Genomic DNA, 23422 nt, shown 5'->3' with positions numbered 1-23422 from the left:
GCTCGTGCCTAAGCGTACAGAGTATGTGCAAAAGCATGCTTACAACTGTTCTCTTCACACATGATTAGTGAAAATAGCCTCTGATCTTAAGCTGCTAGCTTTCTTCCAGTTTGCACTTCTGAACAAAGTGCCGTCGACTTTAAATGCATCACTGGAGAACATAAAGGTGGCAGGGCTGATTTTTGCTTTAATGTGCTTTCAGTGTCCATCTAACATGGGTGATGCTTTAAGAAATGCAACATGTGTGTTTAAGAAAAAAATCTTCTACGCATTTTTGTCAGAAAAATAAATTCAAAAGAGTGACTTTGTTCAAAATGGGTTTGGTGGTTTCCTGTTTTCCCAAATTAGTGGTGAGGAGAGAAGGGCTTTGAGGGCAGACTCATCTAGGAAGGCAGAGCTCTCTGTGTTCTGTTGAACAGAGCTGGAAAGCGGTTATTTCTGAGCTAAGCCTGTATTTGCCTGAGCAAAGTCCAGCTTTCTGTGTGATAAATCCAAATGCATGTGGTTCTACTACCTGTAGTTTATAATGAAGCTCAGTTGAACAGTTGCCAGAAGCAGCCATGCTTTGTACAGAAGAGCTAGCAATTCCCTTTATCTATTTCCCAGGAAAAAAAACTTGTGTATCAATGTAGTAGAGCAGAGAAATGCCTGTGCTGCAATTCCAGCAGCGTTTCCCCCAATGGCATGTTTAGTTTTCAAATGCACAACCTTCTGAAGTTACTTCTAAACAAGGAAGGAATCTAATTTTGATGCAGAGATGTACTGATAGCTTCACTGTGTACAGTTCTCTTCTGCATCCATCTGCTTTGATGAATTCATCTGGTGGTAGCTCACTAGAAGTTGGATCCGGCTTCATGCCAGCCTTGTTACCACGTCTGAATCTATGTATTTGGTTGGGATTGTTTTCTAAAGCCTGAGCCAACTCAGAGTTTGTTGACTGAGCAGCTTCCTACCAGTCGTGGAGAGTGGCTGCCCCTGGAGGCGGTACTGTCAGCACAGTTGAAGTGGGCTGTCTGCTCTGGGCTGATGTATCAGGGCGCATCCAGTCAGGATGCAGGGCTGGCTCTGACTTGGATGTTCCTTCCCAGCAGAACAAAGCTTGGCAACCTCTGGGATAAGCAAAGGGAGGGGAAGCGTAAGGTCAGATAACGATAGAGGAATGGAGCTGAAAGCCATCAGTCAGCAGAGCTGAAGTGGACGCAGCCTGAAGCAGTGCAGTTTGTCTTTTTGCACTAGGAAACCACCAGCAAGCAGGGAGGTTTTTGGCAGGGTGAAGCACTGAACTTGATGGAAGGAGCTGGAGTGCAGGCAGAGCTGCTGGGGCATGCTAACATGTCTTGTGGAAACAATGGCAACATCTCGCTGATGGATGAAGGTTGGATTTGATGTTTGGTGCTGTTACTTGGACAAATAAAGTGACTTGAAGCTTCTGCCAGTATGGATTCTATTAAAAACAAGTGATGTGGTGCAGTTAGGTAAAACTTAAAGAAATGAACAAACACTGAAACAGTCTGAAGTTTCTTCAGACAGCAAGCTGATAAGCTGGGCTGTGGTCAGGAGTTAAGGCAAATGATGGGATGCTAACGAAGATGCGGCCTTACGAAGAGGTAGAAGTGGTTGTTGGTGTTTAACAGGTGTGGATCACCTATTTGTTGCTGAGCTGTACAATTGGCTGAATGAGCTCTAATGACAGGGGAGAAGTCTCAGCCACAGGTGTTCAGCATGTGCTGTTTGCTTTTGAAGTTTGCCAACAGGCAAGTTAGAGATAGTTGTTTTGGTTTTTTTTTGAGTTAGGAGGCAGGGAACACTTACTGTGTAGGGTTCTAAAAGAGCCTGGAGTAATTATGGCAGTCAGACATGAGCAGGAGACAAAGTTGGAGCTGCAAGCTCAGTGAAGCTGCAGTCCAGCGGCCTGTCTGAGCTACAGCCCTTGCCTTGCAGATCTGCATGCTGTCCCAGGGCTCTATGCTCTTGTGGGCTGAGATACAGAAAATATAGGAGAAAAATACAGAGAATTGGGACTGTGGCACCACGTGAATCCTGCTTTAGTGGCAGAGAAGCTTTATTTCACGACTTAAAACCCCCTTCTCTTAGCTTCTCTTTAAGGATAAGACCTGTGAAATGCATGGCTTCTGTGTCAGTGACTCGAATCTAGATTCTTCTGTCACCTTTTATATTTCTAATCTGCAAATAGATTTAATGACTTGGCTTTTAGGTTACTGATTAAAAGGGGCAATGTTCTCATTTGTGTAAAAACTGCAGACGAATGAACCACTAACAGAACTGCTGTACCCGTGGCGTTAGTCCCAGAGGATGCTTTATAACCACTGTTTGCTACCGAGGCTTTCTTGGATGTTTTCTTGCAGATTGTGAACAGGCACGGTCCCGAGGCAGACAGGCACTTACTACGCTGTCTATTCTCGCACGTGGATTTCAGTGGCGATGGTAAAAGCAGTGGCAAAGATTTCCATCAGGTAAAGTCTGCAGACGGGCAGTTCTTTGTTGGGTTGATGCGTGCAAAACCTGCAGCAGGGTGTGATCTGAGGGGTGAAGGTGGTAGCTGCAAGTGAACGTCAGTTACGGCATCTGGCTTTTCTTGACAACTCTTCAGCTCTCTGAAAGGGCAGATAACAGCAGGACAAGGGGAAATGGTTTGAAGTTGAAGGAGGGAAGGTTGAGGTTGGACGTCAGGGGAAAGTTCTGTACTATGAGAGTGGTGAGGTGCTGGAACAGCTGCCCAGAGAGGCTGTGATGCCCCGTCCATCCCTGGAGGTGTTCAAGGCCAGGTTGGATGGGGCCCTGGGCAGCCTGGGCTGCTGTGAAATGTGGAGGTTGGTGGCCTTGCATGTGGCAGGGGGTTGGAGCTTCATGATCCTTGAGGTCCCTTCCAACCCTGGCCATTCTATGACTGCCAGTACTCTAATCTGAAGACAGTAAACTACTGATAACTGACTCTTAAAGTACCTTGATCTGGGAAAACAGCTTACGTACAGTTGTATTTTTCACTGCACACAGTGCTCTCCTTGAAAGCCTTTGTCCCAAAAAGCTTTGTCCCAGTTCACTAACTGACACTTCTGGTGTTAGCTCATGTTTTTCATCCTTAAGCAATATTGGTGTGGACTTCTTAACTCACAGATAAGAACTAAATGTTCTTAGATTGTCTATTGCAATGTGTGAGGTTGCTCACAGAAAATAAATGTCTCACATTTCAAAGCAGTTTTCTGTACCATTTAGAGGTGAGTGTTTGGTCACTTTCTTAGTCTTAGAGAGAAAACCAAACTGAATCTGAAGTAAGCCTAATTGAAAAGGAATGAGTTCAATGAGTGTGATTGAAAGTTTAGGCACTTGCAAGACTTCTGTGCTTTATGTTTAGTTCTCTTGCACGTTTTGAAAAGTAGAAGCTTTGTTTTATTGTCCCATGTCAAAACAATATGAATGTTGAAGTTGCTTTGTTCTTCCCAGACTCAATTTCTGATCCAGGAGTGTGCGTCGCTGATTACAAAACCAAACTTTATCTCGACGCTGTCCTACGCCATTGACAATCCGTTGCACTATCAGAAGGTGGGTATGTTTTTTGCAAAGGATCCTACGGGGTTTTTTCTGTGCTTTTCCTATTTTGTGGGGTTTTTTTATGGCTAAAATTGGTCGTGGTAAAGTTGAACTTGCCTGTTGTGTTTTGTTGAGCTGGTTATTCAGAGAACAATCTGACGTATGTTACCTAATGGCTTCTTTGTGGCAGGCAGTACCAAAGTAAATCATCAGTGCTCCTGGTTCTGTCAGTATAAAAGGCACGATGGGGATTTAATTGTGAAGTTAGATTAACACAGGGATATTGGGAGTAAACTTTTAGTCTAGATGCATCCAAAAGTAGTTCTGGAGATTCTTAGTTTTCCCCTATAAGCTGCATTAACCTGCAGTAGAATGGTTACTAATATTCAAGACTTGCAAACAGGCATCTAGATTGCTGTGACACGTGAGACTAATCACAAAATCAGCTCCACTTAACTGTTTTGATTCATTTCAGAGTCTAAAGCCTTCACCCCATTTATTTGCCCAATTGAGTAAAGTCATCAAACTAAGTAAAGTTCAAGAGGTAGGTGAACCTTCTGTTTTCACACTTCTAGTGTTCTGTGGCTGAGCTTGTTGAAAAGGGCAATGTCTCCTTACTGTTGTTTGGGTTTGTTTGTTTATAGGTGATATTTGGTCTCGCTTTACTGAACTCGTTCAGCTCAGATCTACGAGGTTTTGGTAAGTGAGCCTTCCAGAACGCTGCAGCAAAGGCGTTGTTTTCCATTTAAGCAGTAGGCTTTCTAAATAAGTGGATATTTGCCTGTGTGATATTGCAGTCAGTGAAGGAGCTGAAGCCTTAAAGCCTTTTTTGGGGAGGGCAAAAGGTAGCGTGGCCATCTTGTCTTCTGTGAAGTTGAAGGTCCCTTCCATGAGTGACTTGCTAGGTAATGAGTCAGGCTGAGGTCCTGCCTTACTGTTTTGGTTGTCTGCTACCCATTAAGCTCAGAGGTTTGGATTATGAAGTTCATCTTTAAATCTGACCTGTTGTAGCTTGTGATCAGCAAACTCGGAGTAAGTTAATGGTACCTAACTGAGATAAATTGTTACATTGAAAACACATTTCAGATTTTGATTCTGTTCTCTTTTGCATTCGACAGCTGCCCAGTTTATCAAACAGAAACTCCCAGATCTTTTACGCTCTTACATTGACGCGGACGTCAGTGGAAATCAAGAAGGTGGCTTCCAAGATATTGCAATAGAGGTCCTGCACCTTCTCCTCTCCCATCTCCTTTTTGGGCAGAAGGGAGCATTTGGGGTGGGACAGGAGCAGATCGACGCTTTCCTCAAAACATTACGTAGAGGTAAGTGTGGTGTTTTCCTGGGAGCCAGACTAAGTGCAAAGGTAGAAATGGGCTTTTTGTCACCCTGCTGTCAGTGCAGGCTGCTGAAATGGGGATGGGGCTGAGGTAGAACTCAGTGATTTTTTTTCCTAACCAAACTGACAGAAGTACAGAGTGACTTCTGGCCAGACTAGCATTTCTCTTTTAGCACGCAGTAGCTTGAGACAACCTCAAGGCTTGTGGGTTTTTTGTCCTTTTTTTTTTTTTTTAAAGACAAATAAGCAAAGTAAATAAGGTGATATTTTTGTCCACTTGTTTGTTTGTATGGGGTGGCTCTTGTGGTTTTAACTAACACATAACAATGCACTGTAGTCGGAAAAGCCTGAGCTCCTCTATAGGGTAAGGAACTTAATCTTTAACATCTTTTTTTAAAGATAAAAGCTTTAAAATCATTAACTTGGAAGAGTAATCACTGGGTGTTCTATATTAGGAGCAGATCTGTGAAATTCTAGCAGAGTGTGGGATGTGGTTTTGAGTAAAACTAATTAAATTCCTGGAATCTCCCATTCACCTTGCGTGGTGGCAGGGATAACGTCAATGAGACGTGAAGTAGTAGTTCTTCCCTTTCCAAAACCAAAGTGTGTGCTGTAAACACTTGAGAAGGATGAGAACTTGAACTCAAAAACTGTGTTTCACTCAACCCACTGCTTGGTTCTACACAGACGTAGAAGAGTGCATCCTTTGTACAGGGAGCAGAATGTTTCTACCATTTGTTTTGGTGTGACTCTTAAGTCATGCTTGCTTTAATGAAGATTAGTGCATTAGTGTTATTTTCCTTGCTTTGATTTGGGAAACATAGAATTCTTCTCAGAGTGGCCCCAAAGGGTATTGCAGGTATTATGCATTGTCTTCAAGACAGTGCTGTCGAAGGAAGACCTGCCCCAAGCTGTTTTTACTCTGCTGTTTTGCTGTGAACAAAACTGCCACCAATACTTCTCATCTTCTCAGTGCTGTGTCTTCTTTAAACTTTATTTTCCTGAGAGGAAGAGCAAGTATTCTCCTTCCATCCTCACGTGCCTCAGTTTGACTGGTGGACTTCTTAAGCTGTGGGCTCTCCTTTGATTCTAATACTGCCTGATGTAGAGGAGAGCCTTCTTTACTGCTGTGTTGTTTCTTGCTCTGTGCTTTTTTTGGGTGACTGCTGTTGTTGACAGTCTGTAGCTGTAAAGCTCCCACTGCAGCTGCTGGTCATCTTGGGCAGCTGCAGTGAAGATATTAATGTAGCCTCTTGGACATTCTTATTCTCTAGGAATATCTGAGAGCCAGCAGGGAGCTGCTAGATGGGGTGGAGAAATACTTGGAGCAGCATCTAAATTTCTGCAGCAGCAAGGAAATTCTAGTATAGCACTCTGTTTCTGAGTAGCCTGTTGATTATAACAACTATTGTTCTGGGTCTTTGGCATGACTTGTTTCATTGTTTGCCTTCAGATTTTCCCCAGGAGCGTTGCCCTGTGGTGCTTGCACCACTTCTATACCCTGAAAAACGGGACATTCTAATGGACAGGATCCTGCCTGATTCTGGAGGGATAGCCAAAACAATGATGGAGAGTTCTCTGGCAGACTTTATGCAAGAAGTTGGCTATGGCTTTTGTACAAGGTTTGTAGGAAAAGACAATTTTTTGGTATGAAATCAAGCACTTTGGGTGCTGGTGGCGTTTCTCAGGATGCAAAAGGTGAAGAAAAGAACCAACTGATACGAGTTTGTTTTAATTCTTATTTAGTTTTGCTTCTGTTGTGAGTAGCTTTTCTGTTGTCATGGTAAAAACTGTTAGCTAAAGGTATTTGCCTTCCTTGGAAAGGTTTTATAAACAAGGAGGATGGTTACATCCTAAAAACAAGATGGCTTAGTGAACATGAGTTCCACCTAAATCCTGTTCTGCACTTGTGGCACATTCCTGATAGCTCACTGACCACATGAAGTGAATCACAGAAGGGCTGAAGATAATGGTGTCTCTGCAAGGGAGTTGCCCAGCAGCAGCTTCTTGTTTGTACCACGCTTATCAAAGCTTAAACTTTGTAATTAAGATTACTTCAAGCTGTGGAATATAATTATGATAGTGAATTGCTGGTGATAAAGCAGAGTATCTTGACAGCTGCTTCAGAGCCTGTGCCTGCTCAGGCTTATTTTGGTAGAAATACAGCTGTCTTCAACTTGCCCTGGCTTTGTGTGTGTATTTGTGTACGTACTTAACCCACATTCTCATTGAGAGTGTTCCAGATTCTCTTGGCTATCTTCCCCTTCTCTAAAATGTGAAATATGCATCTCTGTTAGCTAGAGTTGCTGGTGCTGTGTGAAACAGGCTGCCATGAACAGAGCTGTGTGGGCTTGCTGCGAGTGATGTGAGCATGACTATACATCTCTGCACCTAGCACAGATACTGTGTGCCATTGATTGTTTGTATACATGTGTGAGTTGTTGTCATTACCAGAAATATAGGAGGAAAAACTAGTTAGAATGCCTCTACTGAGGAACTGTTTTGATATATTATGTGTTTATTTCATGCTGTGTATTTGTTACCTTTCCATAAATGGGATCTTACAGTGCAGTTGTTAGGGCCCAAGGAGAGCACTGTAATACCTGAGCGTGGTAGCAGGAGCCTGCAAACACTGCTTCTGGCTTCGGCTCATAGTGAGGGCTAAACCTGCTTTGTTTGAAGGAAGATCAGCTTTACTGAGGTCTGTTTTGTCCCCTGGTAGCGTTGAAGAATGTCGCAACATAATCATGCAGTTTGGAGTTCGGGAGGTGACGGCTGCCCAGGTTGCCAGGGTGCTGGGGATGATGGCTCGGACTCATTCGGGGCTGACGGATGGTATTCCATTACAAGTGAGTGCTGTACAGGATGGGTTATTGGTATTTAAAAAGCAGGAATTGGGAAATCTTCAGGATGTAAGCTTTTATTATTCAATATTTATACTTCCAAAGGTTCTAGCATACATTTCTGTAATACCTTCTTGAGTGAAGGATTCTGAGCAGCGTGCAAGTGGGGTCATTACTGCTCTGAGCCTTTGCTTTCCTTCGTGGTGAGAAGTTCTGTGCCTGGCGGGCTTTGAGAGTTCTCTAGCCAGTACTTAATGGAGTATGTTTAACTTGCAGTCTATTTCGGCTCCTGGCAGTGGGATTTGGAGTGATGGGAAAGATAAAAGTGATGGAGCACAAGCCCATACCTGGAATGTGGAGGTCTTAATTGATGTTCTTAAGGAGCTGGTAAGTTTTCTGAGCACCTTGATCTTCAGTGCAGAACAGTTGAAAGAAGGGCATGTCCCAGTGGGAATATAAAGCTTTTTGAGCTCCTAGCAGCCTGAATGGCTTTGAATCTCAATAACGTGTTTGTGCTGCTATGCTTGAGTGATGGTTTTCCCCCTTGAATGAGAGTATTTTGAAGAACTGTGGTAAATAAAAACTACCAGAATGCTAATGTGGGTGCGGCTTGTGATTCATTCCATGCTGCTCACTCCTGTGTGTTCCTGTGTGTCTGAAGGGTTTTCAGTTTGAACAGTTTATTTCTGACCGAGGAACACAGCTGTGCATCAGGCACCTTGTTTTGAAAAGCTGCTCTGTAGGCATTAATAATGAAGAAGAAAAAATATTTTTGTAGCTCCTCATTCCAAACCTCCCAATGCTGCTGTTTGGTGATGTTTTGGAAGATTTTCCATCACTTCTTCAGCAGCATTTTTTTAACTAGCACAGTGAAACACGAATGCCATTTCCTTTCTCTGCTAGGCAAGAGAGAGGTTTCTGTGTGGTCCCTCTAACCTATGCAGGAGTTGGTTGGTTTTAGAAAAACCAAAAACTTGAAGCTAGCTGTTAATTATGTACCAATACCCAAATCCTTCTGTGCTGTGTAGGTAACAGTAGCTCTTGCTTGCTAATATAGCTGTACTATTTCAGTTCTTACAGAAAGCTCTCTGCTGCTTCTATCTTCTGTTTCCTTTAAGGAAACTGCTTTTTTCCATCCTGTAGCAGTGCATACAACCTGTAGAGATGGCTGCAGTTGTGCTTTACCCAAACGGCATGAGTGCACCTGTACGTTCATGTTCTCAATAAATCATTTCTTATTCTTTAAGCACTTCATTCTTTTACTCAATTTTGCAGTTGTAAAAGCACACCCACAGCCTTTCTTAGCCTTATGATGCAGTTCACATTTACTTTGTGTCACATCAGCTTGTCAGGAGGCGGGCACAATGTGCAGCCAGTATATCCTGCTCTTGCATCTGGTGCTCACCTACCTTTGGAAGAAGTGGTCTGCATTCTGTAATGGCCCTGGTTCCCTCCAAGCTCCTTCATATGAAAGTTTCACACTACTGATGAAAATCTAATGGGTGCTTTGTTGGTGCTTGCATTGTAAATTGTTCAGGAAGGCAACAAGTCCTGTTTGGCAGCTGGTCAGATCCTTCTGTCTCTTGCTGGGGAGGATATGGAGGCTAACAAAAGGAAAGGGAGTGCTAAGAAATGAGCTGTTTCGGTTGTTTTGATTTTAATGTTTGGAAGTATGGACAGCATTAGCTGTAGTGCTGGGGAAAGTGCAGGCTCATGGACTGGCTTCAAACACGAGCTTGCATCGTGTTTGTAGAACTATCTAAACTTTGTTTTAAAAAGAACACAAACTGTTCTCAACGAAAATTTGGGTGGATGCTAAGCTGGAGTGGGGTCCTTAGAATTGAGTACTGAGGATTGTGACGTTTAAGGCTGACTGCTCTCCTGTTTTTTGCATACAGAATCCTAGCCTGGACTTCAAAGTAGTAACCTATGAATTGGACCACCCAGGATTTCAGATTCGTGACAGCAAAGGCCTGCATATTGTGGTGTTTGGCATCCAGAGAGGGCTGGGCATGGAAGTTTTTCCAGTTAATGCCATATACAGACCTTGGAAGCATGCAGAAGGCCAGGTAAGCTTACCAGCTTTTTGTCTGTCTGCACATCACTTAAGAAGCTTCTGAATTTCTCAAATGTGGATTGGTAACAGATGTGGATTGGTAATAGGAATTTTCAGACGAGCCAAGTTTGAGAATTTGTCTGCATTGTTGGGAAGGAGGTGGTCACCAGCTCTACATGTCGTTTGTTTTTAGCAGAGTTCTGGCTCGTAATGCAGCTGAGCCAAGCACCTAGTTCACCTGGTTACACACAAAGGCTGGAGCTTTGCAAAATGCAGCTGTGAAGGACCGTGCAACTCCAGCGTCCTGAACTGCTTTTGGTTTCTCTTTCCAGCTCTCTTTCATTCAACATTCCCTCATAAACCCGGACATCTTTTGTTTTGCTGACTACCCTTGTCATACAGTTACCACAGACATCCTGAAAGCACCACCAGAGGATGACAATCGAGAAATTGCTACATGGTAAACCTGTTCTTTCCAAACTGCTATTCTTACATAGATTTAGAGTAAGACAACTTAACTTGGTCAGATGTGGCTTTGTCTTAATGCAGCATTATGTGTCTGTAGCTGTGTGTATGTTCCAGTAAATGAGCTGTTAGTGTTTTCCTGTGTTTGACCAGTGAAAGTTCTTGTATTAGAAATTACTGTATATTTCCATACTATCTGAGAATGTATTACTACTTGTTGCTTTTATTGCTTTGAGAATTCCTGCCAATATATTTTGGTGAATCTCAGGACTGAAGTTGATGTGATAGAGGAGTTAAGATATTAAATCTGTCTTTTGTAAGATAACACTGGAGAAACATACTCCCCCTACATGAAATAGGTCTTGGGATTTAAATAGTTAGTTTGAAGAGCTGTTCATAGAATCATAAAGTGGGGTCAGAAAGGACCAGAATGATCAATGGGTTCCAACCCCCTGCTGTGTGCAGGTCACCAACCAGCAGCCCAGGCTGCCCAGAGCCACATCCAGCCTGGCCTTGAATGCCTGCAGGGATGGGGCATCCACAGCCTCCTTGGGCAACCTGTTCCAGTGCCTCACCACCCTCTGGGGGAAAAACTTCCTCCTAACATCCAACCTAAACCTCCCCTGTCTCACTTTAAAACCATTCCCCTTGTCCTATCACTGTCCACCCTCACAAACAGCTGTTTTCCCCCTCCTGTTTATCTGTTCCCTTCAAGCACTGGAAGGCCACCATGAGGTCTCCCTGCAGCCTTCTCTTCTCCAAGCCAAACAAGCCCAGTTCCCTCAACCTTTCCTCATAGCAGAGCTGCTCCAGCCCTCTGCTCATCTCAGTGCCCTCCTCTGGACCCATTCCAGGAGCTCCACATCCTTCCTGTGCTGGGGCCCCCAGGCTTGTTGAGTTATTGCACAAAACTGAATTGTGTGACTCTGAGCTTCTTGTAATGTATCTGCATGGCTGATGTCAGCGCTGATTGTTTCTGTTCCTGTTGTGTGGCCTGAAATAAGGAACTGAAGGATGAGGAATATGGTTCATGTCAGAAAAGGTGGCAATATTTATACCTCTGTGAAATAGAGGAAAATGTTACACGGGTTTCACATGTGGAATCTCAGGTGTTGCAAAAGTGTATTTTACTTCTGAAAGTATATTCCAAGTTCAGTTATTCCAGTAACTCACTTCTAGCTGAGTTTTTCCAACATCAGCATTCTGTTCTCCATCTTCCTTAACAGAAGCTCTTAAGTTCATTTTGGCTTATTTTTATATATTGTCTTGTTATTTTTCATGGATGAGGTTGCTCCTGGAGTCTTAATTATATACAGCAGGAGCTGCAATGGCAGGTTGCTTGCACTGTGCATAGTCTTGCAATCGATGCTACAGCCTGCTTAAACCCAGGGTGCTGTAACCAAACTGCTTTGTAACCTTTGGGGGGGGGGCTTGTCTGTCTGTCTTTTTCTTTTTGTTAGGAAGAGCCTGGATTTGATCGAATCTCTGTTACGGCTGGCAGAAGTGGGACAGTATGAGCAGGTTAAGCAGCTCTTCAGTTTTCCCATCAAGCATTGCCCAGATATGTTGGTGTTGGCCTTACTGCAGATCAACACTTCCTGGCATACCTTGCGCCATGAACTCATCTCCACGCTCATGCCAATCTTCCTTGGCAACCATCCCAACTCTGCCATCATTTTGCACTATGCGTGGCATGGGCAGGTAAGTGTTTCCACTAAATCTTTACATTTCAACTAAAGTTTGATTTACTTGTTTTTGAGAGAGAGAAGCTGGCACGCTTAATGTGTAGAAATTGTAAGGGGAGGAAGTTCAAAACAAATGGTTTCCACCAGTGTGATTGGGTAAAAGGTGGAGGCTATTCTAGGTACAGAGACTGCACATATGGTGACTTCTATTGGAAGTTTAGAGTGTTTTCTGACAGCTTAGGGCTGGCCTTCAAAGAGAACTTCTGTGCAGAGAGAGGGCAAATATGTTCAATAAGAGCATGGAGTTTGTATACAAACAATAGGCTTATTTCTATGGTTTTCCCTTTCGTCTTGACTTTACTCACTGCTCCTACTGGTAATTAAACACATACAAATCAAAGGAAGAAACTGAAGACAGAGGGATCCTCTGGGATGAAAGGAGAATCTGCATTAAGGAGTGTGTTATCTTTTAGAGTACAGTAGAGTCAGTGATAAGAAGCTTGACCTCTGTGGGTCTTAGTCCATATTCACTGCACAGCCATGACTGTTCCCTACCTGAAGCAGCATGAATATTTTGGTTTTTTTTTTTTTTCTTGTACATATCCTTAAGTTGAAAGAATAGGAGGTAGGATACAGGTGATGCTTTTTGCATAAAGTCCTTAAATAGCAGAAGATGCAGTTTTTCAACAGGATAGGCTTCAGAATGAAGGACAGAATGATAGCTGCCCTGTGACAGGGTGCTGCCCAGTTGGATTGAAGCTTAGGATTGTTTCTGTGTGAACACGTCAAGGCATGATACTGCATTTTTCACTTTGAGAACACATTGAGCATAACAGTTTTATAAACAATTCATCTATTCCAAAAGCTGTGTGTGTAACTGGGGGGAATTAGACTTCTCCAATCACAGGAAACCTGTAAAAGATGTACATTCTCATCGTTCATAGCCATTCTACATCATTTAGTTGAGCTCCTGGATAATTTTGTTACCTCATGATAGGAGACCAACTAAGAAACTTCAGTTCTGTGGCTGACTAGTTAAATGTGTTTGTGTTGGGCTTTCGAGGTAAGGTATCATACTAAATGTTCAAATAGTTGATCCTTTTCCTAGAGACATGAAGTACAATCCTAATTTAATTCTTCTTAGGGTCAGTCTCCTTCGATTCGCCAGCTTATCATGCATGCAATGGCAGAATGGTACATGAGAGGGGAGCAGTATGACCAGGCCAAATTGTCACGTATTCTTGATGTGGCACAAGACTTGAAGGTGAGTTTTGCAAAGCACCGTCATTATTTCCTGCCTGGTGTCTTATGCAGACTTGCTCATCTTGTAACAAAGGCTAAGCTGAACTTAGATGTGACTCATTTAGTAAGGATTGTTAAGAAGCAGTATGATGGAGCTGCTTGCTTTGTGCATGTACTGTAAATCCAGGAAGAGCTTCAACTGTTTTAACCTTGAACACCATTGAAATGGGAGCTGTAGAAAATGTCCTTCAGGCATTAGTTTGAAGGTGACATCACTGAGACTGCTGGAATGGAGGTTTAAGAATACTACTTTACAACTGTTTACATGTCCATGAAAGACTGGGGGTCACCTGACATCTTAGAGGCCTTTATCACTTCCTAAAGTTAGATGCAAAATAATCGGGTGTCACAAAGTGCAAGAGCTTCAAGTCAGTTTCATCGTATTGCTTTCTGTGTTCAGAGATGACCACTCCGATCAGATGTATTCAAAGAGGCTCTGAAGTGGTTGAGGTCTGTTGGCAGGGAGATGCTAGGATATTCTGTTGGGTTTTTTAGTTTTCTTTACAGCATCACTTTGCTGGTAGGTGTTCATGTAGAAGAATTTAACTCAGTAAGCACAAAGTCACTTCAGGAAAGGTGGTACCATACTCATGAGCTCTTGCTTATTTGTGCCATAAGCACAGAAATGTGTATATGATGCAGATGGTGCCTAACAAAGCACAGCAGCCTGCAATGAGAACATTTCTGTGTTAGAAGGTATATGGAGGTTAGAAAGAAAAGAAAGGAGAAAGGGTATCCTTGTGTCTTCACTGATAGTCTTATTTTGTTCTCCTCTAGGCCTTGTCAATGCTGCTGAATGGTACTCCATTTGCCTTTGTTATTGACCTTGCTGCACTTGCCTCTCGACGAGAATACCTCAAACTTGACAAATGGCTCACAGACAAAATTCGGGAGCATGGGGTAAAACAGGATTTTCCTTATCTCTGTACTCTATCATTGACTAACTTAGGTCACTTTCACTTCAGAAGTCGATTTAAAGTTGTGGAAAGTGTCTGTGGTCTGGTAGTTCCACACTTTCATTGATCTATAATTTATAACTTAATGTCATTCTTTCCATGATGCAATTGCCAAGTTTGAAATAGTGGCTTGGATGCAGATGGGAGACAGAGACGACTTTATTTTCCACAGGAGCCCTTCATCCAAGCCTGCATGACCTTCTTAAAGAGAAGATGTCCATCCATCCTGGGCGGCCTGGCTCCTGAGAAAGATCAACCCAAAAGTGCTCAGCTTCCTCCAGAAACCTTGGCAACTATGTTGGCATGCCTGCAGGCTTGTGCTGGGTAAGGGTCGTACTGCTTCCACTGAGTGCTTCATCTGCTTGAAACTCAGTTGCTGGCTGTACCTTGCACGTGTTCACAGTTGGTTTGGAGCTTCCTGTGTGTTAGTGAGGCTGTATAACATCATGTAGCTAGTCTCAGTAGTGTGTTTATCACTGACACTGAAGCTTCTCTTGTAGGTTGCACAGCAGGAAGTTGAAATTGATCTTGTCTTTGTAGTCAGACGGTGGGGTGATCTTGGTAATTGTGGGATGGCTGCTGAGTGAGATATGGGTTAGTGACTAGGTGCAGTGAGGTCATTTGGACAGAGGAACAGGGATCGTAACCGCAGAGTGTGGCACCATCATTGAAAGCTGTAAAGGATTTTGTGATTGCACTAAAGAAATGTCTCCATATGTGGTTGTTGCTCTGTAGCAGAGAGGGCTGATGCAATTCTCCTGTGCAAGAGAGAGGTAGAGGTTGTAATGCTACAGAACTAAAACTAGGTATTTTCTGTTGTCTTGAAAATGCTGTCTTGAAGTTAAAGGGTGGGAAATAGCTGAGTTGTTCTACACATGAGTTCATTTAGGTAAAATCTAGAAGGAAACTGTGGGTCCTAGAGAGTTGTAATGTACCCCTCCTGGAGCAGAGAAGGAAGAAACAATGGACAGGATAACATAACTTTTAAATACTGTGGTAATTTTAGGTAAAAATGGCAAAATGTTGTAAAATATTGGTGAGGTCACTGAATACTGTCAGGTCAGGATAGTATTTGCAGCAGTATTTCACAGGTAACCAGGAGTAGCCCTGTGTGGCCTATGAGTCAGACTGGAAGCTGGGGGTGCTGCTGGCTTTGGTGTTACATGTAGACATCTGAAGGTGCTGGTATGGCCAGATGTGTGTTACCTGACCCAGGGGCTGTGTTATCATCTGCTGCTGTCTTGACAGATATAGGAAACATCTGTATGGCTGTCAGAGATGATTCCCAGCTCTCAAGTAAGCAGCAGGGAATAAATACCAGTACAGGTCTGTCACAGTCCGTGCTTCAAATGGAAGGGCGTTTCTGAGATCATGGTAAAATGCTATGAGAAAGGGTTCTTTTGTCTTCTGTTGGGAGCTGTGCAATTGAACTTTAAAAACTACTGAAACACAGTTTCTGAAACGTTGATCTCAGTCCATCTTTCAGACAGCAGGAATGCCTGTTGCTCCTCAACTTGGTGAGTCATCTTTTAATTGTAGAAGTCCAGCCCAGCGTTTGCCTTGTCACCCAGATCTAGAGATGTAATAGTTAACTGTAGACCTAACTTTCATCTCATGTCACTGTGCCCTGAATCTCAATGTGTTACCAAGTTTTATTTATTCAGTTAATCCAGAAGCTAACAGTTCTCTGCTGCCACAATTCTCTCAGCTTTTGGTTTCTTTTTATAGCAACCTGCATTCCCTTCTATGCAGGAATGTGACCTACTTGCAGTCATTTTCCTTCAGCTATTCTCTCTGAGTGTGAAAGAGAAAACGCCAGGATTTCCTCCAGGAAGGGATTGCTTGGATTGTTTCTCACAAACAGAAGCAGGCATCGTAAAGACTGGGAGATTAAAATCCCAGTAAACATGAAGTGTCCCGAGGGGCCCTTTACTACCTGAAGTGGTGAAGTTACCACTGTGGGTAACTGATTTAGGAGCAATTTCCTTAACTAAGCTGTAGTTATTAAACTGTTGCTAACCCTCCTGTGGTTTTGTGTCTGGGGAGGCACTTCTGTTAGCCACTAATCTGAGACCCTTTGTGTCCACACAGCTTGTGTCACCCTGAGCACTGCTGCTGTGCCGTGCTGCAGTGATGCTTCAGAAGGAGATAACTCTTCTTTTTCTCATTACTTGATGTTTTTCGATTGAAGCCCGAGTGGTTTGGGTAGGATTGAAAACATGAACTTTGCTTTGTGGAAATCTACTGTTCTGTACCATTTAAAAAGTATTATGGTATCTATCTTAATATGCAGTAGAGTATTATACAAAAATGTTAATTTTCCATCTGTGTAGATGGCAGGATTAGGAATTGGGGGTTTGTTCCAAGGCACAAATGGCTTTAACTGGTCACCACAGGAATCAAACTTGGGATTGTAAGCCTGCATTGTGGGCTGCCATATGGTCAGTGGCCCCTAGCAGATTGAATCTGTTTTACTGAAGCATGCTGTGATATTTAAGTGGAAGCACAGCAGGCATGCTGCTGCCAAAAAAAGGAGCAGGGCAAAGGATGGAGAGTAGTATCTATGTGTGACCTGAGCTCATCAGCCCTGCTCCTGTTCCTCGGTTAAACAGGATCATACAGTGCTACAAACATCTCCTGCATGAGGAAAACTATACTTCCCTACCTGCAATTGGTTGTAAGTGCCTGGAAATCTAGATACTTGTGGTATTATGGAATTGGGGTGTAGGCAAACTCATCCCATGTATGCTGAGCCTGCCCATGCTGTGCTCAGAGCTCTGCCTTCTGGTCTGGTTGCACTTGTATGAAGCAGAAATCCTGTCTGTGTTAGGATGGCATTTTCTCCACACTGTGGTAGGGCTTTGGGGCACAACCTGCATAGTCTGTAATGGGGCAGCTGGCAAAGCTGAAGGCTGGCCTGCCGTAACTAAATCAAAATTTTGTTTTCCTGCCTTAATTATCACAGTTTTCCTCATTCTTTTCATCCCCATCCCAACATCTGCGCAGTAGAAATTGCATGAAAATCCCTTGAAAATAAGGAATCTTTTGAAGCATTTGACATAGTTGCATCATTGCAAGAAGGAATGTGCTGCTTTAGTTGTACACGACATATAGAGGTCAAAAAAGGTCAGGAAAGCCATAAATAGTTGGTTGTGTGTTCTGGAGTGAAGTGCTGGAGTTGTGTGAGCATGCTTGTGGTTAGGTGTGTCAGCAGCAGGGCTCTTTGGAAACCTGGCAGCCAGGACTGGGATACTTTGAAAGAGGAGCTGACTGCCCTTGATTGTGCAATGACTTCAGGCCTAAGCCTGAGATTTCTGCTGGGTTTTGGTACGAGTTCTTTGAATAGTTGGAGAGTTCTTGTCAGTGTTAAGCATTTATTAATGGTTAAATGAAGCCTGTCTGTTAGTTCATATACAGAAAAGCTGTGGGAGTATTGAACTCCATCCCTCTGTATGCTTGTCTGTAGTCCAAGCTTTTGAGGCACGTTGCAACTGTTGGAGAGTCCGTGTGTGTTTTGAAATTTCAACTGGAAATGATTGAGTGACAAAGCCTGGGAATGGGGAGCCTTCAGGAGCTGGTTTGACCAAGGGATTACAGCATAAGCTGGTGTCTGAATTCACGAGGCTATGCTGTACGTAGTCCCTATCTGCAGCCTTCTTTGCCTGCTTTTAGAGCTGTTGGAGCCATGCAGACAGATACACATCGTGTCTTTTAATAAGGGATAACTGTGCAGCACAGGATTTGAGCTCTAAAAAATGGAGGAATGTGTTGGAGGTGAATGTTTTTTAGAACTGCAGTTGAAATTCTTCATCTAAAATTCTACATCTCAAATACCAGGCGGAGGGGGGCTGGGTTTCCTGGATATTGCACACCTCACTGTCCTGCTCTTCTGCTCTAGGAGTGTTTCTCAGGAGCTGTCAGAGACCATCCTCACCATGGTGGCCAACTGCAGTAACGTCATGAATAAGGCCAGGCAGCCACCGCCTGGAGTCATGCCCAAAGGCCGCCCACCCAGCGCGAGCAGCTTGGATGCCATCTCTCCTGTGCAGGTAGATAAAGAACGTGCTGTGTCTCCAGAAACAGTCGACTGGCATTAATTTTGGTGTGCTTGCTGAGCTCTTGGAGCAGGTCTAAGTAAAACATCGTCTGGCTCCTTTAGTTTTTATTCTTGGGTATCTAGATAACTTCCTTTGAACAGAAGGATGCCTGAGGGTTGTAGGTCAGAACTGTCTCACTCCATGGATTTCTGTAAGAAACCAAAGTGTAGCAGGATGGGAGTACTGAAGAGTGAGTGAGGTTTGATTTATTTTAAAACAACGGAGGGTTTTCTAGATGTCTTTGTAAATTTTAGCACTTGAGAACTGAGCACTGCCTTTGAACCTGATGTGTCTTGTTTGTAGCTTCACGGGCCAAGCAGCAGTGCTAGAGCATAAGGGCTTGTTATAACTGGGGCTCTTCAGCTCTCAACTGAACTGCTCTTTTAAAAACAAGGTACACAGAAGTTACTCCCTGCCACTCATCATCCCTTCCTCTTCTGGAAGCAACACAGGTGCAAACATGCTTCGCTTTTAGCAACTGCATTCAGCTCTTTTATGTGAAATAGTGGCAGGGCAACACTGAAAAATATCTGAAGCGTTGGCAAACTGTGTAAACTCAACGCAGAGAGCAGTTCCCTTATAAACTGTTACCTTATTGAAGTTGCTTATCCAATGTACCAAATACCATGGCAACCTGCTGCAAATAGCTGATGTGAAGAAGTGGATCAGCAGATGTTAGCCTTAGTCATGTTATCCTTTGGGTATATAATGTAGCATTCTATAGGCAGATGGCTATTTTGAGGTAGTCTGATTTCAGATTTTAAAGCGACCATGACTCTCTTCAGGAATGTTTTTGACATGAAGCTGTCTTCATAGAAAACGTGCAAAGAGTGAGCTTGATTTCATCTTACAGCTGCCTGTGTGTAATCTTCTTTCATTTTTCATTCAGATCGACTCGCTTGCAGGAATGGCATCTCTGAGTTTAGGTGGCTCAGCTGCTCCTCACACCCAGAGCATGCAAGGCTTCCCTCCAAACCTGGGCTCTGCGTTCAGTACTCCTCAGTCACCAGCAAAAGCATTTCCCCCTCTTTCCACGCAAAACCAGACAACGGGTTTCAGTGGCATTGGAGGACTCTCTTCACAGCTTCCAGGTACTGCTATCTGGCCAGGAGAATTTTGTATTTTTGATACATCAGAGTTAAGACACTCGTTATTTACTGTGATTGGAAGCACTGGACAGACAGCTGTCTGTTGTGGGAGGGAATTATATATCCTTGTTCTTAGATCACAGCAGTTTCAAATATTGTGACTGCAATCGATACAACATGTCAGAGTCCAGAGGCTGTGTGTTTTTGACAGATTTTAGCAGCATCGTTTTAGGTTGGGACAGAGATGAGGAACTGCTGAGATAAAAGTGCTTGACACTGGATAGTTCTGAAGCTCTGTGGCTCAGATAACTTATTGGAAACAGGTGATGCAAGTGATACACACATAGTATGAAGGGTGCAGCTGAGATGGTATACCTTGTGTACTTTCCAGTAGGAGGTCTTACTACGGGTAGCCTGACTGGCATAGGAACTGGAGCCCTGGGCCTTCCTGCAGTGAACAATGACCCATTCGTGCAAAGGAAGCTGAGCACATCTGGACTGAGCCAGCCTACGTTCCAGCAGAGTAAGATGAAACCTTGTAAGTGGTAGTGTTGTCTGTGACTGTGAAGTGTGACTGTGGTTAATCTGCGTTTCCTTCAGGGGGTGGCTTTGTTCTGGAGGTGATAATAGAAGTGTGGCTCTTGTAATGCACTCTTAGTCTGAAAAAGGTGCTTCTTAACTTGTATGCTAGCAGCTTGCCCAGTAACTGGAGGTGGGATTGGGAAAAAAAGAATAGTAATACAACACATTAAGGAATTGCATGAACAGCATGCTTCTGTCCTTCTATCCTAATTGCGCTATGTTTTGAACAGAAGTCTTGTCCTACTCTTCAGCAAGTTGCTTGTGTTGTAAAAGGTTTTTGTTTGTAAGGTGGCTAATCATAGCTAGCTGAGTCCTGCTGCAGCACAGCAGTGAAGCTGCCTGCAGTGTTGGAAAAGAAACACAACTAACGTGAGTTGGTGGGAAGGTGCTGGGCTCTTTTATTCCTCAAGAGAATGATTTGGTCCTCAAAATAGAGCCGTAATTATTAGCTCCTTTATAACTCTAAATATACTCACATGTTTAAGCAAACAAACACTGCTCTTAGGAAGCCTGCCCATATGCTAAATTTTCCACCAACTGTTGTTACGTATGTGTAAAAAAGCGAAGCTATAGGTGTCTGTAGGCAGACAGTGCAGGCAGCTTTAGTGACCATTGTGGTGTTTTTTTTTCTTTTGGGGCTTGAGCATTCAGTAAAAACCTGCTTGAAGCTCACTGGCTGGCCTGAAAGTCTGTGTGAAAGTTTGTCTGCATGTTAGTGTTGTGTAGCATGCTTTATCCTAGTTTGTTTGCATTCATTTGGTTCAGGTGCCAGCTGAGGCTAGCTTGGGTTGCAGTGGGTTCTAGGAATACAACACTAAGAGACTAATTCCTTCCTGGGACTCAGTTCTCTTGTATAAATGCTTTGAAAACAGATCTTTAAATAAGAATTCCTGGCTACTAGGAAGACTCAGTAACCTGATTTTTAAGATTAACTAGCAGATTACTTAGAGATTTCTGAAGAGGTGAAGAGGCATCGACTGTCAGAAGTTAATTGTGACCTATTGCCTTTTTTAACAGCTGACTTATCTCAGGTGTGGCCAGAGGCTAATCAGAACTTCAGCAAAGAAATAGATGATGAGGCAAACAGCTACTTCCAGCGTATCTACAACCATCCACCACATCCAACCATGTCTGTAGATGAGGTGAGTTCCCTTCTGTAACAGTTGTCACCAGCCTCGAGATAGAGGCAGCAGCAGAAGTAGAAGCCTGAATATTCAAGATAAGTTCTAGTGTGCCTTCAAACAATCCATTAAATTATACTGTCTTGAATGTATTTGTTTTTAAAGTCTGTGAAAATGACTGCAACTTCTACATGTATGCACTGCTGCTCCTGTTTTAGTTAGAGTAATCCTAAGCATGTGAAATACTTGCTCTTCCAAGTTCTACTAATTTAGTTTAATGTATTTGTATGTTTATAAACTATGGCATAGAACATTAATTTCTGTAGTTTTGAAGTACTGGGCTTGGAGGTAGCAGAAAGTTTTTCCTGAAGGCTGTTACTGAAAAGAAAGGAGTGAGAATTCAAATCTGAACTGGACTGGATGATCTTCTAGGTCTTTTCCAACCTTGGTGATTGATTCTATGATTCTATGATTCTATGATTCTATGATTCTATGATTCTATGATTCTATGATTCTATGATTCTATGATTCTATGATTCTATGATTCTATGATTCTATGATTCTATGATTCTATGATTCTATGATTCTATGATTCTATGATGATAAAGGCTGGTTGTAGTGATCAGTACCCAGTAGCTAAATGTGCTTTTGTGGAAATGCTGACTCTGCAGTCTGGCTTGTAGTGCACCCACCTACCTTAGCTATAGGTGTACTTGAAACTCATAGATGCAGAAGAGCTGAAATAAAACATTTGTTGGTAAAGATTTCTGCTTTCTTTGCTTGCAGGTCTTGGAAATGCTGCAGAGGTTTAAGGACTCCAACATTAAACGGGAAAGAGAAGTGTTTAACTGCATGCTGAGGAACTTGTTTGAGGAATATCGTTTCTTTCCCCAGTACCCTGACAAAGAGCTGCACATAACAGCCTGCCTGTTTGGTGGGATAATAGAGAAAGGACTGGTTACCTACATGGCTTTGGGCCTGGCCCTTCGCTACGTTCTTGAAGCCTTACGAAAGCCTTTTGCCTCCAAAATGTACTATTTTGGTATTGCTGCACTAGATAGATTTAAAAATAGGTGAGTGTGGTTTCCTGGTAATAAACAGCGCGTGTAATGTCTCGTTAACCTTGAGCCAATTATAATTCTGCAGTAAACAGTGAGTGATGTGTGAGAAATTTACATATGTCAGTGTTAGGATTACTTGAAAACATGCTGAACTGAAAGAGGATGTGTTGATGTGCTAGCTGGAAATCAACACGTGAAGTGCAGCACCTGTGTAAATGGGGGACAAACTGAGATGCTGAAAATACTTGGTGGCCTTTGTGTGTAAGAATAATTCAGGGAGGTGTTGAATTGCCTGAAGTGGTCAACTTCTTATATTGATTGTAATTATTCCTAGCAGGTGTGCTCTATTAGAATGCCATTTGCACTGCTCAGTAATAAAAGCCTGGCCAGGAACCTAAGCTCTAGGAGTTTGTCTTGAATTTGAATCTCCAGTATTGCATCTGAATCATCTGTTGCTCAGAATATTCTGCTTTAAAGTTGTGCAAGATTATGAAGAATGTTACTGTGGTGTTTTCAATGTGAGGGCACTGATTTGCTGTTTAAGATGCTGAGCCCTTCTGCAAATCACTTCTGCAATAATCTTACTGCTAACACTGAATAAAAATGAGATTGTCTTCAGTCAGAAGTATAGAGATTTACAATAAGCTGGGTTGCTGTGAATTGACCTTGTGTTTTGCTCTTGAATGAATTCATTTAGAATGGCTTTCACTACAACAACTGCTTTCTAGAAAACGTTTTGTTTAGAGCACAGCTGCTGTGAGCAAGACAGAAGTAATTCTGATGTAGTATGTGGATGACATACCAGTGTTACATTTACATTGCCCTGCAATACTGTTTTTGATCTGGGCTTATGCTTCTGACTAACGTGTCTTTGGTTTGGTTTTTCTGACAGGTTGAAGGACTATCCTCAGTATTGTCAGCACTTGGCTTCTATTAGTCACTTTATACAGTTCCCTCATCACTTGCAGGAGGTGAGTGTGCTCCTTGGCTTTCTGTGGTTTTTAAAGTCTTTTGAGCAGCTTGCTGTTTTCTCTTGGGAAAATGGTCTGGGCTGTCTCCCATTTAGCCATTTTATTTCCTGGATGAGTTCTTTCTTATGTTTTACAAGACTTGTGGATGTAGGTGTTGGCAATCTGTTCCTCTACACCTGTTTGGGTTGCTCACAGTTACCTGCATGATCAACCAGGGCACATGGCCACACATGTGGGTTTTTAAGTGCCTCCAAGGAATCACACTTCAGTCTTTTAGGGATTTGGGCTTTTCCTGGGAAACAGGGGAAAA

General features: G+C 43.0%; 1 protein-coding gene and 1 non-coding gene across 7 annotated transcripts in view; both read left to right on the top strand.

Moving 5' to 3' along the window:
- The window catches only part of CNOT1 (CCR4-NOT transcription complex subunit 1), a 53862-nt gene that overhangs the window by 6578 nt on the left and 23862 nt on the right, over window positions 1-23422 (top strand). For 2 of the 6 annotated variants that reach the window (XM_048958315.1, XM_048958314.1), the window contains exons 3-22: window positions 2367-2474; window positions 3463-3561; window positions 4025-4093; window positions 4194-4248; window positions 4668-4871; window positions 6339-6507; window positions 7608-7734; window positions 8005-8115; window positions 9627-9797; window positions 10117-10244; window positions 11710-11950; window positions 13079-13198; window positions 14014-14136; window positions 14365-14516; window positions 18091-18241; window positions 19179-19380; window positions 19772-19915; window positions 20977-21101; window positions 21867-22153; window positions 23034-23112. In XM_048958315.1, coding sequence (XP_048814272.1) covers window positions 2367-2474; window positions 3463-3561; window positions 4025-4093; window positions 4194-4248; window positions 4668-4871; window positions 6339-6507; window positions 7608-7734; window positions 8005-8115; window positions 9627-9797; window positions 10117-10244; window positions 11710-11950; window positions 13079-13198; window positions 14014-14136; window positions 14365-14516; window positions 18091-18241; window positions 19179-19380; window positions 19772-19915; window positions 20977-21101; window positions 21867-22153; window positions 23034-23112 — 2865 coding nt within the window. Of the gene's footprint in view, window positions 1-2366; window positions 2475-3462; window positions 3562-4024; window positions 4094-4193; window positions 4249-4667; window positions 4872-6338; window positions 6508-7607; window positions 7735-8004; window positions 8116-9626; window positions 9798-10116; window positions 10245-11709; window positions 11951-13078; window positions 13199-14013; window positions 14137-14364; window positions 14517-18090; window positions 18242-19178; window positions 19381-19768; window positions 19916-20976; window positions 21102-21866; window positions 22154-23033; window positions 23113-23422 lie in introns of all 6 variants that reach the window. The other 4 variants (XM_048958317.1, XM_048958316.1, XM_048958313.1 and 1 more) reach the window with 2 other exon arrangements.
- LOC125699516 (small nucleolar RNA SNORA50) lies at window positions 18556-18691 on the top strand. The gene has a single exon (XR_007379596.1). It is a non-coding gene; the product is annotated as a small nucleolar RNA SNORA50 (small nucleolar RNA).

Source organism: Lagopus muta, chromosome 12 (assembly GCF_023343835.1).
Source record: "Lagopus muta isolate bLagMut1 chromosome 12, bLagMut1 primary, whole genome shotgun sequence".
NCBI classification, from domain to species: domain Eukaryota; kingdom Metazoa; phylum Chordata; class Aves; order Galliformes; family Phasianidae; genus Lagopus; species Lagopus muta.
This window is presented reverse-complemented; position numbering and strand designations above follow the sequence as displayed.